The 21008-nt window shown below is 42.1% G+C and overlaps 1 protein-coding gene across 3 annotated transcripts in view; it reads right to left on the reverse strand.

The window, feature by feature from the left end:
* Positions 1-15318, reverse strand: part of LOC138635072 (glutamate receptor ionotropic, kainate 2-like) — a 58426-nt gene extending 43108 nt beyond the window's left edge. For 2 of the 3 annotated variants that reach the window (XR_011312054.1, XM_069722384.1), the window contains exon 1: positions 14783-15318. Coding sequence is in view for 1 of the 3 variants with exons in the window: in XM_069722384.1 (XP_069578485.1) it covers positions 14783-14906 (124 nt within the window). In the remaining 2 variants the exon portion in view is untranslated. The remainder of the gene's footprint in view (positions 1-14782) is intronic. The other variant, XR_011312055.1, reaches the window with a different exon arrangement.
* Between the last annotated feature and the right edge of the window lie 5690 nt (positions 15319-21008).

A 21008-nucleotide genomic window follows, 5' to 3' on the forward strand; every position in this document is an offset into this window, starting at 1 on the left:
TTTGGAATCTGACCAGCTGATTGGTGGAGGAAGAGCGTTGAGATAGTGTGGACGGCCTGTCTGTGTGACTAATGACCAGCAGTGCAGCTGCAGGATGGCGGTGGGCTGTAGGGTGGCTGCCATGGAAACCAGCGAGCAACCCGGTCGCTAAGGCCAGCGGCCCAGGTATGCACATGAAGTCCCCTTCAGTTAGGCTTTCAGACCTCCACCTACCACACCCCAACCCCATGGCCTGTTTCTGTCTCCTTCTATCTTTTAGTGCTCGGAGCCAATAGGCAGGAGGCAAAAGTGATGGAAACGCTCCATAAATATCCCTGAAATTCCCGGTGGGAGCGCTCCCTGACATGTTTGGCAGTGAATGGGACATGATGCATGAAGGCCTGCAGAGAGTCGCCGCCCCTGGTCATTAATCTGAAGCTCCCCTTGGTTGAGTGGTGGACTGACCTTCCTAATCTGCACCAAGGCCAATTCTCTCTACCTGAAGATCCCCAGAAATCTGACCAGGGCCTGGGATACATCGGCTGTGCAGGACACTAAGGCCATGCTACGATATCGCACAAACAAGCTATCAAACATGCAGTCTGTCCAAAGAAATTCACTCGGAAGATCCATGGATCAATGCAGAGTATGACTTTATTTGTCATACAAATATCTTGTTTGGTTTATGAGGGGTGACATTCCTCTCTATTCTAGTCTACATGCATGGGTGGAGACACATGCTGTTTTATAATGTCTGGAGCAGAGATGATACGTACGACTATATTGTTCGACCAGCTACATCTTCTCTGGCCTCAGCTCAAAGATAGTATCTTACAGGCAATTGGTTTTGTAAGAGCAAGATAAGGGGAGCAGTAAACTGTAGGGGTTCCTTTTTTTTTTTTTTTTTTTAGAAGATGATCAATCCATTCTTGGTTGTGTCTAGTAAGCCTGAAAGAGACACTTTCCAATGGGATATTGAAAAATGTAACTTAGTAAGGAACAAATCAGAGATGACCTGATAATTAATGAACTATTAATGAGAAGCTCCTGAATAAGTCAGAATCAAGGCTACGATCGTGATGAGTTATGAGAGAACAGATGGGGAGATACTATATTGAAAAATTATTTTGGGAATGAATAGTTCATAAATATCTGTGAAACAGAAAAACCACTTTCTTCATAAGTAATTCCTGAGTTAACGTGCAATACCACTAAGGGCCACCAGGGGCTGGCTCCAAAAAACTTCTGACTCCAAAGACTCCCATTCAAAAAGCATCAATTTCTTTCTTGAAATAAAAAGTCAATACATTTTTTTCACAAGAGATTATTGTGTCATCCGCTGAATTTACTCCATCTGTTCGGGCAGTCTTCATGAAAACAATTCCATATAAATGAGATATTAGGACTCAATGTAAGGTATGTTTGGGGGTGTGCCTGGTTTGAGTGAACACGTCTGACGTCAGGTTGCGGGAATAGGTGGGCAGGCTCTTCCCCAGTTTGTCCAAATATGGTCACTTCTGGCCCAGAAAAACCAAGATGGTGACGACCGAAATACCAAACCACTGTAGAACCACTCATTACTAAATATGTAATAATGAATTCATTTATTTACTTTTTTTCGGGTGTGTTACGAGTTAGTTTTGTATGAGGATGCCTAACTTTACTTCAGGGGCACAATAACGGTAGGTAACCATCAGCAAATCATGAAGTATACTGACACTTCCAAGATGTGTCACTTCAATTAAGTTTGTACAAAAATAGCAACTAATGATTAAGTATTTAGTAAAGAATGAACAATGAATTACTGATTTGTGATGCTAAGCAGCTGGCTCAGAGTTAATCAGGAATGACTTGTGAAAAGAATGATCATTATTTAGTTTCACTGATATTTATGAACCGTTCAATATCTAATGAAAGGAAATTAAATGGTTACCTAGCATTGTTTGAACATAGTAAGCAGTTAAAATAGTGTTGCTTAAAAAGATCTATAAACCAAGAAGAACAGTTGAAAACACAAAGCAAATAGGCTCAATCAAAAGTTAATTAATACGGCAAGTCAACCATATATCAATACCTGTGATCAGTCAACCGGTTAGACCTACGGAAACTGCACATGGAACCAATAACAGCAGCAGTTTATCTGTTGCTATTCAACTCATTTGGCTTGTTGTTGGCATTTTCTCCAGAATAGAATCACTCCTGTCACCCTAAAGCCTCTTGACACTGGACTGGACTGTCACCTGCCACTGCTGGACGCTAAGCCTCGGGCTGACTCACACAGTTGAACATACAAGTACGAACACACACTATCACGCACTTCGAGGATTGAGACTAAACAAACCTGTCTTGACAGAAACGACTGGGTCCAGGGAAAATGTGACTGATGTGAGAATTGGAGGCTCCCGCATGAGACATTCAAAGATACCGAAGTTCAGTTGCACTCAGAGCCATAATTAGCTCGTCCGCTGCCAAAAGATCAATCTCATCAATCTCTTGTAACGAGCACACACACACACACACACACACACACACACACACACACACACACACACACACACACACACACACACACACACACACACACACACACACACACACACACACACACACACACACACACACACACACAGTCTTCAATTAGAAATGTGTGCCATGGCCCTCGTCCCTGACCCAGCTCCAAGTGGGAAACCAGTGATCATATAACATGTATTAATTCTGAGCGCTGGCAACAGATGTGCTAATTTGCGAGGCTCTCTCTATTCATAATAATGTGCCAGCTCCCTCCTCAAAATATGTGCTAATTTGCAAGGGCTCATTGTGGATGTGCTAAACTACCGGCTGACATTTTGTGTGCTAATTTGTCAAGGGGGGACCCTTTTTTGTACTAATTGTGCCAAACTGTGAGTACACTTCCACGGGCCTTGAATTGCTGAATTCCTAAATGACTTCTGTCTGCTTGCATTTTTCCCAACCTCTCCGCTGCTCTCAAATTGCAAATGCAACTGAAAAGAAATACCAACTACTGTGAAAATAAGATTTATAGGCACTAAATGTACACACTCACCTCCACAGCGCACACACACACACACACACTTCAAAAATGTGCCTGCTCTTGAGAAGAGACGAGCTCCTTAAGAAACATGAATGCAGATCGAGTCAAATGCTATGGTTGTTTAGTTGCATCATCAAAAATGTACACACACTATAAAGAAGTAACAGCTTGTTCCAGACATTAGAAAAACTAATTACAGAAACATGAGGTCACAACTAGAGTTTTACATGATAATGTGTTATATTAAGATGCAATATGTTGCTGAATGATGTATTAATAGTATCATCTATATGTCCTGCTATAACGGCTCTTCAGGACGATTCTACTGCAGCAAGTGGGTATTTTTTTTTAAATTACTCCAATTGTCAAAATTGTTACAGATTCAATTGAAGTGTGTTGACTCACTGATTAAAAATAATAGTTTCATCTTAAATTCTATTTGATACTTTACTACTTCGTTAGCAAAAAGCATGAAACACAAGGTCAATAATACTGTTTCAAAAGTGTCTCTGATTTGTGGAGGTTAAACATGCCAATCTCCATTCAGAGCAAATCACATTCACTTTCTGTTATATACATTTTCAAGGCGTGGACTCGCAACAGAAAACTATAAGCTCTTTGCTAACAGAGTAAAAAAATATGTATTGCTTCTTCTGATGCAAACAAATCAATAGAAGCACAAGAGCAAAAGAGTGGCTGTAATATAACATGTGGAGACGTGGCAACATGTTCTGATCTCTTACCGAGAGGAGAAGAGCAGTAAAGCTTCGACAAATATTTTCACTCTTTGCAAGCAAATAGTTTTCAAATGTCTTTACGTTGTTTCTCTGTGGGGAACTTTAGACATCTTTTTCTCACTGTATCTGACAGGTACTGAGAGAGTTTTGAATGCATCCTTCCCATCTGCCCAAGCACTATGAAATATACAGGGTGTTACAATGGAAACAAGATTTATACAAATAATTTCTGTCAATTGGGGGAAAATATGTCAGTTAGAATATAACTGCCTTTGTTATCATGTTTGGCACAATGGTATATAAATGTATTGGATAAATGTGATATTAGATTTTGTCTTCAACATAAATATACACCTTCATACTTTAACTGTGGGTTTAAAATATTGTATTTCACAGGAATAAAAAGTCTTATTTGACCTGATGCACATTCATTTTGGGAAAAAATACAGTTTTATGGTCCTTCGAGCTCTCACAATTCCTATCGGACTTATGTATAAACATGAGTATTCCCAAAATTGCAGTCACAAGGTTAGACAGTTCAAGTAAATAATACAAATCTCAAAACTGCAGACAGAAGCTTTTTTCTGCCAGCACAGAAAATCTGTGATTTGGCTCTAATGTACTGACCATATGGGAGCGAGCGGCACCACGTTTTACAGAATGCTTCCCATAGCACTGCTTCATGCCTCAGCCGTCTCTGCCATTTCTCTTTCTATGCTCCATCTTTTTCTCTCTTTTATCAAACAGCCACACACACACACACACACACACATGGACACAACACACACACACACACACACACACGCACGCACACGCACGCACAGCGTCTTCCTCAGTCCCTCAGACGAGATAGACTACATCTCATGGCGGTGGCCTCGGCAGGTGACAGATGGCGACCTTACAGCACTGCTCACTGTAAACTGAGTTTTAATCAAGCCTAAGCACGTGTGAGAGATGCTAATTATCCACTGCAGGCTAAGAGAGTCCAGCCTGGAGAACATTGTGACTATGCATGTACATACTCTGGTTTATAATTATTTTCCCCAACTGTGCTAAAACTACCTTTTATGGCATTGCAGATGAGAAGTATGAGGCAGGATGGACTGGGTGTCTTGAGCTTCCCTGGATACTCCCGCCCTTGAGCTGTATCACTCGCCGAAGTAAATATAGATAAGTACTTGACTAACAGAAATCTTGGAGCCTAAAAACAAACTCTCAAAGTTAAGCATGGGGATTTCCAACTGTCTCTCAGCTTACTTTCCAAAAAAAAACGGTGGGTGTTAAGACTCTCATCCGACTATTGCACCATTTTTCAATATCTACATTTCAGGCATAAAATCTTATCCAAGAAGAATGTGACAACACAATAAACCTACATTAAAACTGGAGCTCACCAATAAATTGCAATAGGAACATTTTGATTGATTCATTTTAGTATTGTGTCATGCACAAACAACATGCCCGGCCCAAACCAGACACCATTATTAAAAAAAGAAATGAAACAGAAAGCAGATCCAGGCAAATAAATAAACCCCCCAGACGTCCTTTTGAGCTTTAGCAACAAAGGTATGCAAATATTAAAAGTAAACAATCACTGCATTCTGTTATTGTCAGTGCAGCAAAAATTTCAGTATTTTGAACACGTCATTTCAAATTGATATTCTTAACTCATGGTAATGAGAACAAAAAAAAGAAAACAATTTTTATTGTATTTCTCATAAATCACATTAATTCGCATGGACTGTTGACCTGATGTTTTCAAATCTGAACACTTTATGAGCCAGAGGAAGGATTTATTTTCTTTAACTGGATGTTTAATTTCTCGAAAGGTTTGCTGTAACGTAAAGTTCTTGATTTGAATACATGTTCATAATATTGGTTTCAACAACAAATCCCTTGATCATGAAAAGACGAGATAAACACATTGCAGTAGAACACTGCTTGAAATGTGATGAATAAAAAACATGTCTTCATTTACTCATGCCATGCATTCAAATTCAGCATGCGAACATTTGACTTGTCAAATGGAGCCCTGGATACCTTGACGATGCCATTAATGCTCTGTTTATCAGGTTGGGTAATCATCTTCATTTTGAGCAATGCAATCATGTTCAAAATGATTTATATCTTTTTATTGTTCACTAAATGTTGTGCTTGGGCTCTATGTTGCAGTGTAAATCAGAAAGACATACATGCACACTCACTATTGTACGATTTTATCGCACCTTACAAGTTTTCCTCATATCGAGCAGGCCTAATTACAACATCTCTCACATTTATTATACGTAACCGACCTTGGTATGGAGCTAAAAAGAAGTTCAATTTATAATGTTGCAATTAGGTCATGGCAAATTAAACGAGACTCCATTGTCCTCTTTTCTCTCTTCGCCGCTCTCATTCTAATTCTCACTGTTCTCCTGCTTGTCAAAATGGCCCTGTATTACACTCTTCCCATTGTAATTTAGAACAAAATGGCTGTAAAATTAGGCTTTCCTTCTTGTAGAGGGGCAGATGTTATCTCCCGTAAGAGCCAAAGGTCAGGAATTAATTCAGGAGGCAGCTCTTTAATGCTCACAGACGGGTTTTCATAGGGCGATGGAACGGGGAAAGAATTGAGACAGTTTACAGGATTTTGTTAATCTGATTATATTAATTTTAAATCTTCATGAATTTATAAATGCAGGCACAGAAAATGATTATTATTTTCAGATAGATAACAATGCAGAAGCTGGGAAGTTCTCACTTTACATGAGCGAAAAATAAGAATATCTACAGTAGATCAGATAATAATGTTCCAACACAAATGACAATAACTAAGGGAGTTACAGCTTGTTGTTTGCAATGCATTAATAGAGAGCTCTTTTTCTACAATAGATCCATAATCTATCGATATTATCTCACCATGAAAAGAACATGGAGACAAAATACTAGTTTTAAGTCATGTGCACAAATTTCCCAAAAGAAGCTGAAGTACAACATTCCATTACAGGTTTTGGGAAGTTCAATAAGAAATATGAGCTTGAAAAGGTATTCTCTGCTTTGTAAAGGAAAGGTACAATAAGAATTTGAAGTTTGAAATGTGTATGTCAAATAAGGATTTGTGCCATTGTGTGCAAGGACACCGAGACCTGGGCGCAGGGAAGAAGTGAGGCTTGATCATAGCGAGAGAGAACAAAGTAGGGGAAGGACCAGGAGACGAGAGCCAAAGGGAGACAAAGACGACACAGAGAGGAAGGAGACTGAAGGACAAAGAGAAAGAAATGGAGGGGGGAAAATGAAACTATTTTCTGGATATTAATTTGATGCTAAAAGTGCATCTCACTGTGGTGCTGTCTCCTCACAGTCCGTCAGACAGGTTTAGGAAACAACAAGTGATGGCAATTATGTCTAGACTTGGAGATAGCTTTAGGTAGGTGAGCGTGCTGTCTGACCACCAAAAATGAGGAGAACTGGACTGGAGAGGGGAGGAAGGAGGGAGGGAGGGAGGGAGGGAGTAAGATGTGGAGGGGGGAGTCACACAAAAAAAAAAAAAAACAGATGAGAAGGGAAACAAAGAGGGAGAAATTGAGAATAAAAGAGGTCATTGGAGGCAGATAAAAGACACTCAATTAAACGAGTGAATGGATGGCCCGTTAGACCTGAACGGACACCTGCACACCTCTTCTCTCCCTCAGCCACAGGGCAGCAAAATGTCATCTCCTGGTTTGGGTTCATCAGCCTCCCATCAGCCGCTGCTGTACACAAGCTAGCTGATAATCAGAGCTACAGCTACACTTTGCTGCAAAAGGTGTGACAATTTTTCTTGCTTGTTCTACAAACAGGCGATTGCGCTGTTAGCAGAGAGAGAAAGAAATGAAAGAGACCTGCACTCTGACTTTAGCAAGGAAAACAGCCAGAGGCCGTCAGATAAACAGACTAAATAATGAAGGTCCTCAAATGTGTGCTATTTCCCCCCCGCAGTAAATAAGAAAATATCTATTGAGGATAAAAAATTAAAAAAAACAAAAGACAACAAAGATTAAATTGTTGGAAAATCACAAGTCCTGTTTTAATCTTTCTCCAGATCTGCTGTGAATTTCAACATTTCTCACATTCAATTGCACCCGGCTGGGTGGCAAATTAAGAGTCCTTTGTTATGTTAAAAAAAAAGAAAAGAAGCTGTGGCCAGGTGTGGGTATATTTCATGGGTAGCTGTGTAAGGGAAATGGAGGAGATTGGCTTCATTATGTCGCCTCAAAGCCTTAAAAAAAAAAAGATTGTGCAAAATGGTAAATCAATCCAAGTCTATTCCAGACCGCCGTGGTGCTTTGAGTGAGTGGATCAGGGTGGTATCGGTGGGTCATATCAAACAAATAGGGATGTGTGTTGCTTTGAGCGTGGGTGACTAACAACAGAGCACTGCCAAGGAAAACATGTAGGCTTTAAATTGTATCCCAAGCTATAAGGTATAATCAAAAAGTTGATTTAATTATACCTTATCCGTCATCTTTAGCTATTCTCTAACCTATTCAGGAAAATCTGAAATAAATGCAGCTGTTTTTTTCCTCCATATTTCTAATCTCACCTTTCAGTTCACAAATTCTTTCAGTACAAAAGCTTTGGAAAGCCATACAAACACTTACAAATCCTCTGAGCAGAGGGAGAAAAAAATAAATTCAACATTGCAGGAGGAGACATTTTGCGTAGCCTTACTGCGTCGTGGACAATAGAGCGTCATGCTGATTCAAAGAACATGATTTTAAGTGAGCCTGCCTCAATATGTCCTCCCACAGAGCCCATTTCCCCCTGTGTCCTTGGTTCACATCGGGAAACGTTCATACGTCTGACAGGCTACGCTGTCAATGGGAGCCCGAATTCTGCTTTCTCTCTCTCTCTCAGCCCAGTGCTCACCCTCCTCCTCCTCCTCTTCCTCCTCCTCTTACTCCTTTATTCAGCTGGCTGGAGATGAAGGTGAATCACCACATCCTAACCTGATCGGTACCTCACATCATAGCCACCACAGCCGGAGGGCTTTCTGTAATCGATTGACTTCAGGATTCCATGTAGTTTGGAAGTCGATGCGTTCATTTACGACATACGTGTCTTCAAATATGTTGACTCGGTCTGCGTGCTTGGCATTCACATCTAATCGGCTCAACTTGCAGCACACACGAAGGCACCGTTTTAAATGTATACGTAACTAAATGGACGAAATGCAGATTTAGTCCTTCAACAAGAAAGACTACCAACAGAAAGTAATCAATGACCCTCTGACTAATCCTACAACAAATACAAAGCAAACATTTACTCTAGCTCCCAATTAGCACCATCACCAGCTTCCATAATAAACAATTGACAAGCCTGGTTTGTTTCCCTCTATTAAGCAAGCACTTAACAGTTAATTACCACAGCTGAGCTTATATGAAGTCAAAGGTCTCCAATGTTAGCCTCACACTTAACACAAGGCAGAGCGCGTTACTCTAGCAAGTCAAAGGTCTACTTTTCACATCACTTGAGAAGAGATAACGAACTAATCCAACTAATCAAAACCATATACAAGGTGTCGTTTGTGGCTACTTAAAGTTGTTATCAATTCATAGTGAAATGCATCTTTAATACGAGCAAACACATTCTGGTCAGTGCGCATTTGTTGTCTTTTTTGGTTTTGTTTACTTGTTTGCATTCTCACAGATGGTAACCTGTGATACACACAGGAGGGGGTAGCTAGGACTTGGCACCGGTTATTTGCTGTGCTGCCAGTTTCTTTCTTTCTTTTTTTTTTCATTACTCCGCTTAGCAATACCAACATATTGATTTTTACTGATTCCCACTATTTCACCGTCTCCTGGAAGTGGAAGGAGACCAAATATGTACACAGACAAAACAGATAAATTCATCACAGGCTAATAAGAACACATTTGGAGTTTAGTTCTTCAACGCATCTACAAGGATAGTTGTGTTTTCTGTAAAAGCTATTTCATGCCTATCTTGCAGTGCCAGGCAAATTTTCTGTTTGCTAATGAGATACTGCTGACATTTATTTCAGAGAGTCAGTGCATGACTTCTGGCCTCCCACTGCATTTCCACAGCATACTCTACTGTCCTTGCGGTCTCTCTTCACAGAAGCCATCAGAAAACAGTAATAAAAGACCACAACTCTGAGAGTGGGCTGAGAGTGGACTGCTCTGAGGCAAACTAATCTATCTTTACTCTGTATCTGCTGGCCTTGACACTCACTGTTTTTCTTCTCACTCACACTTTACACAGTCTCTCTCTCTCTCTCTCCCTCTCTCTCCCTCACTAACAACCACTTTTGTTTTTCCTAACACCTCTCAATAGCTTCAAATTTTCTTCCATTTCTCTTGGTGGGATTGCGAGAAGGACAGCTCCACATGTACCGAAAGATGGAAAAAAATAAAAATAAATAAATACTCCTTGTGCGTTTTCAGCTCTGACCTTCAGTCAGCTCTGAGCCAGACAACCAGGCAGCAAGACGTGCTGCAGGGCTCTTCTCCAGGGACAGTTTCACTGAACAATTGCACACATAACCCCTAACCCTTCTTTTACCCAGGGAAATCCCTGAGTGACAATGACGAAGAGTGATAGACTGTGAATAATGAAAGCCGGTACAGAAGCCGAGCCTTCCACAAGGAAGCAGAAGAACTCGGGTCCCAGATGTATTCTATTTGATTTGCAAAAATAGACACTCTGTTAAAAGAGGCAGTTATGCTAGTACTGTTGCAAACAAGGTCAATCAGCTAAAGCCTGCTTGAATGTAAATAATCTTTTCAAATGTTGCTGGTAAACCTCCAAAATCGACTTAATGCGAAGCACAACAAGAAAACTAATTTCATACCTCACAGATATTTGCCATTTCAAAATGGCAAGGACTCTGTTCCCTGAATTAATCATCATTGAGCCTTTTGTAACTGAGGCATGACAGCAAGACCTTCAAAGACTCAGGACTGTAAACATGTTTTAGAAATCCATCTAGATAGTTCCCTGCTTCAAGCCCATGTGTGGTGCTGCATGCTAATGTAAGACAGATCTCCTCTTTGTTCTTGAAACCCACGGTGGGTATTTTTAAACCATGGAAATCATTTGCCAGCAGAGATAGTTTCATATTTCTATAAGCTATAGCGGGGCCAAGTGACACATGAATATTTTAAGCAGCTTTGTGCCTATTTAAATGCGTTTGCTGTGAACACGCTGGCAGTGGGCCAGGGCAGAGGGTGTTATCCATAATTCCTACAATCCCAAACTAAACTCCAGTTTGCTGATAATTCAAGCTGGCAGGAAGAAAAAAAAAACAAATAAAGTCAATTAACTACAAACTCCCCTTGGATTTGTTCCCTCTACCCTCGCTTGTTCCCGACAACCTTGTAAGTTTACTGTCGTAACACAGCCGAGAGGATGAAGCGTGTTAAACATCAGAAACACAATAAAGAACCTATATCTTGGCACAGCATTGTGGAAGGAGTTAGATAAACGTCGCTTTCACCAGAGGGGATTGTGTCTTTTTCCAGTGGACTAAATAAATTTACTTTACTTCCTTTCCAAAATGGGAAAAAACAATGTTGTGCTTTCGTCATAAATATTCCCACACATGTTTGCGTTGGGAAAAATATAAACATGGGCAGGAAATAAACAGACAAAACGAGCATCTCTGAGTCAACAATGCTTTCGGCAGCAGTTGACAGCCCAGGGATGTATTGCATCTGCCAATGCTGTTTGCAGATGGCCGTGATAATGTCATCACTCGACTCCACAGCCGCAGACCAACTACGGACAACAGAATTAAAACGGTTTTATTGCTCTATTTTTCTTCGGTTTAATTTGTGCATTTTATGGATGTGACATGTCTGGATGAAAAACTTAATACATCTGTAATGGAAAAGCAGATGTGATGACTCATTGTTTGTGTGACAGAACGTTTGCTATGGGAGCAGATAAATAAGATCATGTTTATAATGCTATTTCCCTGGAAGACATTAAAATGGGCTTCTTTCATTTTCGCCAACAAGCAGACATGTGATGCTACAGACTCTAAGGCAACAGTGAATTTCCACGTCACTGAATTCTGACAGGGTGTCTGTGACAGCTGAGGAAATTGAACTGTGGCAGCATCTCATTATTTCAGGAAGAAGGTCAGGTGTTGCTACAATCTTTTCCTGACATATCAGAACAGGATTATTGCACATTTCAATTGCTAATATGTTGGCCAAAACTAGTAGAGCTCACCAATTAATTCAGTTTTTTGTGCCATGAAGCAGATACATTTCAGATCAGGTTTAAAGTGGTCATTTCTTTATCTTCAGTCGTCATCGTACGAGTGGAAGTGGAAAGAAAGGCGAAGGAATACATTTTGTTCTGGGTCCCTAAGACCCTTCGCAGTATTAGCAGCTACAAAGTGTCATTCAGTGCTCTCAAAAGGCAAGTGTGAACTAGTTATAAAAGAGAATCCTCTCTAAAGAGGTGTTTTATTACAACTTGTATGGGCCGCACTGGTACTACTTCAGTATCTAACAAAATGAATTACCTGGAAGATTTATAAATGAGGGACACTGAACATAATAATACAATTCTGTGTGGGAATTAGCTCGGCATATTTGCCTGCAGCTGTTGCCCCGAACGCTTGTATTTTATTTAAATTCTTTTCTCTGACACTTGTCGCTCTACATGGAGAGAGTGATGCTGTGAATACAAAAGGCTGACTACGCTGTGGTGTTACAGTGTGGATGTTTAAAAGGTCTCCCCCTGACAGGAGAACAGCGGTTGTACAACGTGAGCCGCCTGTCTGGGCAGAGTGGGAGTTGGGGCAGGAAGGGAACAGACAGACCCAGGGGAGCTGACCTCCTCATTTAGCCAGCCTCCTGCAGGAGCAGCTGGGATTATCTGCCGAGTAAGCACATCCTGCAGTACAGGAAATACTCCAGAAAAGAACCAATGGGCATCAATGTCTCTCAAGGCATTTTAGTATTTTTTCCCTCTCTCTGACAGCACATGCAATTACAATCTAGCTTTTCCTTTATAAAACTCAGCTCCTTTGCAAGGAAACGCAGACAGATAAGCACATCATCTTTTCAAAGAACAGTAAATTACACCACATGAAATGGAGCCATCTTACAACAGAGACGTGAAGTGGATGCTGCTTGACTGACAGCGATAATGCCACAAGAAAAAAACCCATTAAGAGTAAAGCCATTACAGACTGTATTTCAATGTGTGACAAAAAGTGAGCATTGCTCTTTCTGATCAGCAACAGGCACTTGGTGCTGCAAAGCAGGCGGGTCTCTGTCCGTCCGTGGTTCAGTCGTCTGGTTGGTGGCTGAGGTTCAGGACCACGGACAGAGACCCGCTGTGACACCGGAACACGGAGGAAGAATATCAAGCGCGAGCTTCTCCTCAGAGCAAAAGATGTGACATGAATCACCTCTTATCTCGCATGGTTATGTCTTTCTCACTGCTGACGCCAGATGCCTCGCAGATCCGACGTGTCAGCACATGGCGACACATTTGGTGGGCGAAGTAGCCGACAGGCAACACAAGTCCAACTCTAATCGCATAGTTTGCCCACCAATATACATGTTTAGGCAAACTCTACGTCATTATAGTTGTATACAAATTGAAATATGCATCAAGTGGTAGCCATGCATGGCCATATTTCATTGTAAGGTGCAAACTGCTTACGATATTCACTATTCTCCCAGGAATGATGTCCCCCATGTACCTGCCGGGTTGCAAACTTTGCCATCACGCAGGAACTCCGCCGTCCCTCGGGATGACGGAGTCGACGCCGGGCGTCTGTCAGACAATGTGTGAGACGGGAAATCGCTCATCGCGCTGAGGACGCAGCAGGAAGACAAGCACATCCCGTTGCCATAGCGGCGGCTCTTGCGGACGCGGCATGACTCTTAAAAAGCACCCTCGGGGGAATTGGAGATTGTAAGGATGTGTTGTCGACACTTGATGACATCCGCTGTCAGTGGGCCCCCTGTCACTCCAAGATGTTTTTCTGTAAATGCACCAGAGAGCAGCAGAAGCAGCCACCCTGAGACGGATCTAATTAAGAAGCCGCATGAGGCCGTGATTTAGTGACAAATACACGCGTTCATGGCTGTTTGGAAGTTAGGAGCAGCGACGGTGCATTGTAGTGGCAACTGTTGAACAACTACTTTTCTACATCAACATTAATGAGATCATTTTTCCATCGGGCAATATTCTAGACTTCTTCCACTGCTGCTGCTGCTTCTTCAAGTGAAGTGGCTCATCAACTTTTCGGGTATTGTGACACACTTAAAGCCGATCAGGACGATCGGAGATGGTTTTTCGTTCGGATCACTGCAGCTCTGGAAACTGGAATATATCCGGTCCAACAATGCACATAACGCGATGTAACAGCAACACCGCGGGAATCCCCGACTGAATAGCACTTCAGCGGGATTAAGGATGAAAAGTAGTGCCCGGAGTATTGACCGTCCCTTTTCACAGATCAGTAATTGATCCGCACTCCGAGTGTAATGTTTACACGTAAACATTTACTGCAGGGGAGCTGTTGGGGAGTCAGCAGTTTAAGAGGCCGTGGAGATGCAGGACTCCGCCAGGACACACGGTCATTCATCTCAGCAGCGAGTCTCGTGGTGTTCCGCGAGCTTCATGGGAGTCTGCAGCCGTGAACTGTTGCATGCTGCTTCCTTAACGTGTTAGCAACAGTCTCGCAGAGTTGATTTCAAGTTTCGTGGAAAACACCATTCACCCATCGATGGTGGTGCACTCATAAAAAAACCCGAGCAGTGCTACGAAATATCGTTATATTATAAAGATATTACTTTAAGTTATTCGCCCACCAACGTGATTTTTTTTTTATTTAGAGTGCAGGTCAAATTATTATTTGCCAACTCTTAATACAAAGCAAGGCAAGATATCTCCATCCATCTGTGCTCTTGCATCCCGTGAATGGTGTTTCGCTGTGGCCGATCTGAGTGGGATATGACATCGTAACAGAGATGATACATGTTCATAAATAGATTCTTACCAAATCTTAAAACGTGTGGCATCCCGCGAGAGTAACCAAGAAACAGCAGCAGAAGCGGGATCAGCCTGAGGTTGGATCTGAAAACGAGACTGGTTATCATCAGATGATGGGAGGTAATCTTCATGTTGTTTTTAAAAAAATGCACAGTGGTTATTCCCCCCGGTGCGCGGGTTCGATTCCCCCGTAATTCTTCTACGGTTGTTGGGCAAGGCAGGGTGACGGCGGCCCTGGATGCGCAAGATCACGGCATGGTCATTTGCGCTTTCCCTAAATCCATTAGCAGTCCCGGCATGATTCCTTCCCATTCGCCTTCTCCTCCTTCACTGCGCCAAGAAACAGCAATCCTCGGGGTCGAGGGACGGCGGGACATCCATGTCGAAGGGTACGGATCCAGTGGGGAGGGGGGAGCCCGAGCATGGGCTGGAGGTAAGGTACTGGAGAGGGTTGGAAAGGGGCTAGAGAGCGCCAAGCAGAGGATACAGCAGCGATATGCAGCCCCCTATGAGGCGCTCTGGGTTGCATGCGCTCCCATTATACTGCACTGCTGCACAGGCTCTGACGTCGAGCCAAGGTTAGTATTGTGAACGCGCACCAGAGAGAGAGAGAGAGAGAGAGAGAGGGAGAAAAGAGAGCTGGAGAAAAGAGAGCTGGAGAAAAGAGAGCTGGAGATAGCCTACAGATAGATAGACATGCATAAGAGGGAGGAGGGGAGTAGACAGGGATAGAAAGACGGAAAAATAAAGGGCGAAGGAGGAGTGGAAAACTTTATTTCTTACTACCTTTCTAGGCAGTATACTTTCCGTGGTTTTCTCCCACAAGTTGGCGGCAGGCTCGCACGCATTGGAATAAATGTCGATAAATAATAATACAAGCGAACATAGTAACAGGAACTTCAGCATGAACGTAACTAATCCGTCCAAATTACAACCAGATTACAATCAAGTCACAAAAACAAAGCAAATCAGAGACGGACAATTCTATACGAGGATGAAAATAAAGTTGTCATTGATCAGATTCTTATTGAAGTTGCACGTGATAACGAGTGTCTTCAACCTCAGTACTCTATCTGTGTTGTTCACTTCAGCACCATGGACAGAGACGAAGTAAACCCGGACAGCAAACAGTCTTTCTCAGGTTTCAAGCAACCAGCAATGATTTAGTCGATCTTCCTGCTGGAGGAAGTTTATTAGCTAATTCTACAGGCATCTTGTTGCATTCGCCACACAAAGAAGTAAAACACAGCCACTGGCCAACCTCTGCAAACAAGCAATGTAATCTCTGCTTGCAGGAAAGCTTCGCACTGATTTCTCTCCCTTCCACCTGAGTGGGATATATGCAGGCCCACTTTGTGTTTTGCCATTCACAACTTCCCTTTCAAAATCTCTTTTACGGGATTTCAAGCAACAACCTTTCAACAATTTCCATCATACCAGAAATGTGGGAGGAGTGGGATGAAAGGAATTCAAATTGGCAGAACAGAAAATCCGTAATATCGACAGAAGCTGCTGAAAGACACGAATGTTTAACCTATGCAAATAACTCCACTTTAGATTTGAAAGCCTTCCAGCAACACAGTTCTCGAGTGTTAGCCATCCTCCGATATGAAGGTGTGTGTGTGTGTGTGTGTGTGTGTGTGTGTGTGTGTGTGTGTGTGTGTGTGTGTGTGTGTGTGTGTGTGTGTGTGTGTGTGTGTGTGTGTGTGTGTGTGTGTGTGTGTGTGTTACACACAAAGGCTCCACTGCTGGTTAAATTTCACGGAGCAATATCTCCGGAGTCTATCGCGTTTCTATTTGATTAGCGGCTGTATCCTATAGTTGCACCGAGGAGATGATATCTGCAGCTCTTGGGTTGGGTTTGGCCTATGCCATTGATTTAACACTACACGCGCCTTATCAGCGTCCGCCCCCAACGAGCAACTCTTCACGGGCCAGTGCATCAGCTGGAGGTTCAGGCACAGCGGCGCACCCCCTCCCCGGGAGTCTGGAGGGCTATTTAATCCCTACGGACATGTGAAAGGAGCTCTTTGATCGGCGCCACCATGAGTCCAAGTCTGGATGAACCGAGTCATTGTATGACTCAAGTGTGAATGACTGGCCTGTGTGTGTACGAGTGTGTGTGGTGAAGAAATACTCCAGAATAAAGTCACTACTATATTTATTTATGGCCTTATGATAATACTTCACGTTATATTTGTTTTTCTATCTCCGCTATGATGCTGTTAAAGATGTAAAGCTTGCATCACTGTTTATTGTTGACTGCAGAATTCATAGCAAATCACAAGCGACTGTGTGGTAAACAAAGGATGCTGACACCTACACTCATCTTTTGTTGAAGTGCTACATTTCACAAGATCTGTCAAATCCCCCCCAAACAAATAAAAGCGAAGCATTTGATAGTGAAGAGGGCGCTTGTACCAGCTAAAGGAAACGAGATGTGATTACATGGGATCAAGTAGGTGGTGTGAACATTGACTTTGAACATGTGTCGGGTTTGCGTGGGTCTGCACACCAGCACTCTGCAGTGTGAGAATATCAAAGAGAATGGCACTCATCATGCTACCATCTGGACCATTAGCATAATTATGGAGAAATTCAGGGTTTCCTGTATAAGTCAGCAGAGCTTCATACAGCATGAAAGGAATTCTTATTGAGCTGAGGGAGAAGAGATGAACTGACAGGCACGCTGGATTCCTCATAAAGTGAAAGCGCCCTCTGGCTCAATACTGAGGCATTGCAAGTGTGATCAGCCCCCACGTGCCCCCAACACTTAATGCACCCAGAATTTCAATTTGCAAAATAGAACTGATGATGCGATAAATGATTCGGACTTAATTTTCTAATTGAAATTTAAATAGTATTGTATGGGTGTGCTTGAGCAGAGGGCATTTAAGGACAAAAGTCCTTTTTACTGACACACTCCACTCAAATATAAATGAAACACTTTGTTTTTCTGCTCCAATTTTTCATGATTTGAGGTTTAATTTTATTCACAAATGTATTAAAATCTGTGTTTGTAAGCACTTCATCTTCACTAAAATAATCAGTCCACCTGACAGGTGGATCAAGATGCTGATTAAACGGCCCGGTTATTGCACAGGTGTGCCTTGGACTGGTCACAATAAAGGGCACTCTAAAATGTGCAGTTTTATCTTGATTTTTTTTTTTTTTAATTTACAATATTCAGCACAATTTCATGAATTGTTTCAGCAGATATGCATTTTTCCTTCTTGTTGAGGGCATGGGTGCAGAAAACCAATCAGTATATGATGTGACCTCCATTTGCCTCACACAGTCCAACACCTTTCTTCACAGAGTTTATCAGCAGGACAGCAGGACTATTGCACATGTGTGCCTTGGACTGCTAACAACAAAAGGCTCCTCTAAAATGTGCAGTTTTATTACACAACACAATGCCACAGATGTCACAGAGTGCATACAATTGGCGTGCTGACTGCAGGGATGTCCACCAGAACTGTTGCCCGTGATTTGAGATTTGTTTCACTACAATAAACTGTCTGAAAAGTGTCAGAGAAAAACATCCAACTAGCCTCTAAACCGCTGACCACATGTAACCATGCTAGCCCAGGATCGCTGCATCCAGCGGCTTGTCCCGGAAGATCGTCTGAGATTAGCCACACAGACAGCTGATGCAATGGTTGGTTCGCATAACGAAAGAATTTCTGCACAAACTGTCAGAAACCATCCGAGTGCTCATTGTCGAGCGGTTTGCTGATATGAACGCTGGCCCGTGGCGGCGGTGGGGTTACGGTACGGGGAGGTATAAGCTACAAACAAAGAACACTGGTAAATAATATTGATGGCACTTTGAATGCACAAAGATATCTGGACGAGAGAGCCTGAGGCCCATTGTTGTGCCATCCATCCTCCGCCATCGCCTCATGTTGCAGGATGATAATGCACATCCCCATGTTGCAAGGATCTGTACAGAATTCCTGGATGCCGAAAACATCCCAGTTCTTGAATGCCTTACAAATTCATCACATCACATCACCCATTGAACATGTTTGGGATGTTCTGTCTATACAACAGCAGATTCAGATTCCTGCCAATATCCAGCAACACAGCCCAGTCATTGAAAAGCGAGTGGCCCAGCATCCACAGACCACAACCAACTACCTGATCAACTCTGTGTGAAGCAGAAGTGTTTCCTTGTGACCAGTCCGAGGCACACCTGTGTAATAATCATGCTGTTTATCAGCATCTCGTCTCTGCAACTCATGAAAAATGGGAGCAAAAATTAAGTGTTGTTTATACATTTTTGTTGAGTGTAATATCTTGATTTCTAGTTAGAAGTCATAATTGAACAAACTTTTCAATTAAGTCAGTCAGAATAAAACAGTTAGAAAGTAGAGGGTGATGGTAAAGGCAAATTGCCCTGATTATGATGTTAAAATGAATCCTGCTCCTTTAGCTTGTTGTGACTAATAGGAAAATAGCCCTGTGCCATTTGGGAGAGCAACTTTTTTTTTCTTTCCATGCACGATCAAACCGTGTCGTTTTTGAAGGAGACCACAAATTAGATGAGTTTATACACACCCACTCGCTTGTAACCCACGGAGGCTTCCATGAGCTTGCTGGTGTGTTTATTCAAACACCATTCATGCACTGGGTAATGCAAAGGGGACTTTATGCAAAAGAGAGATAACCACTGCTAAAAGCCTTCTGTCATTCTCTCTCTCTGTCTCCCTTCCCTCCCTCCCTCCCTCCCCATCTCTCTCTCGCACAGACAGACTGGTGGAAAGATTGGCACAGAGAAGGAAACCATGGAAACGAGAAGCTGATGCACTTTGAATGGTAAGACCCTGAAAGAGAAGACATTCATTCAGTTCAGTTGCCCTGCACTAAAGGCTCATCTCTACTGCATTATTTTGAATGCTACAAGTTATTTTGACATGGTTGGCTATAGAAAGCCAACAATGGTCTCACTTCATCTGCCCATTATGTCAGGATGACTGTAGCCAAGGATGTCTTAACACTTTGGCAAGCCGAAGCAAGGCCCCTGCAGAAACATGCACACTTTCTCTATTTGCTCTCGGATATACAAAATACACAAACCTGTTCCTTTTCCCAGCTACAGTCTGACAATGTTCATCCCTACAAACGCACCACAACATTTGCGCCCCACTCTCGACAGTAAAAATGGCCGTTTTGACTTCAAGGTATTTACATTTCTCACTGGTGGCAATGCCTTTGAACATAGCATTGCGAAGTCAGCACAGGCCTATATGTCTTGAGCACAGCTGTCAATGAGATTCCTGGGACCTCAGTGGGAATACATTCTTCAGAGACGACAATTAGTCAAGTGAGACAGTAATTAGGACCTCTCTGCACACTGTCACTTCCAGTTAGTGCTGACGGATGCCCGCAAATCCCCCCCTCCAGCAACTGCAGTCAGGCAGCCTTACTGCTGGTGCTGCGCTCTGACTTTGTAACGTGACAGCCATCTGTAACTTCTGTCTGCCATGGTGATACTTTCAATAACAGCATAGTAATTTGGTCCGTTCCATTAAAGTTGAGAACGATGGTAAATTTGACCAGTTGGGGTCATGTACCATCATAAATGACCACAAATCACTCTGCATACACTGTGTAGAAGAAATCATATTTCATGTACAGGCGCTAAATAAGTTGAAAATCATACAACCATTGCAGTCATCTGCCACTTTATTAGATATACCTGAAGCTAAAACTAATATATTCTAATACAGTCCTGAAATAATTCATATCCTCGTGAAGGTTATCAATCAAGCAAGCAATCAAAATACTTATTTATCCCTCATGGGACAATTCATGATAAACAAGTACAACAACAGCACCTACAATGATCAGCACACAATACAACAATCAATAAATAATTAAATACAATTTAAAGTATATCTATGCACATGTCATATGTAGATATTTAGCTGTCATGGTGCTTTCCATCCAATTTGTTTTGCAATTTGGAGTTTTATATTGCACTCCTTAGGCATTATCACAAATACGCATATATGAATATATGATGATGCACGAGTTTTACTAAGCACTTCTTTTTATATACTACTGAGCCAGGGATCTTTGTGTTTTTCTGACTGAGGATAATAACTCTTCAGTCTGTTTTTACCTTTTTGACACGGGGATGTAAACCAACAAATAAAAGTAAAAATGATTTCAATGAGAGGTGAAATATGTCACATTTATCCTCTTTTTGTATCCTGTAGGATCTG

Source organism: Brachyistius frenatus, unplaced genomic scaffold, assembly GCF_029030835.1.
Source record: "Brachyistius frenatus isolate BFR_SWC_R1_liver_20210118 unplaced genomic scaffold, ASM2903083v1 Contig_288, whole genome shotgun sequence".
Taxonomy (NCBI): domain Eukaryota; kingdom Metazoa; phylum Chordata; class Actinopteri; family Embiotocidae; genus Brachyistius; species Brachyistius frenatus.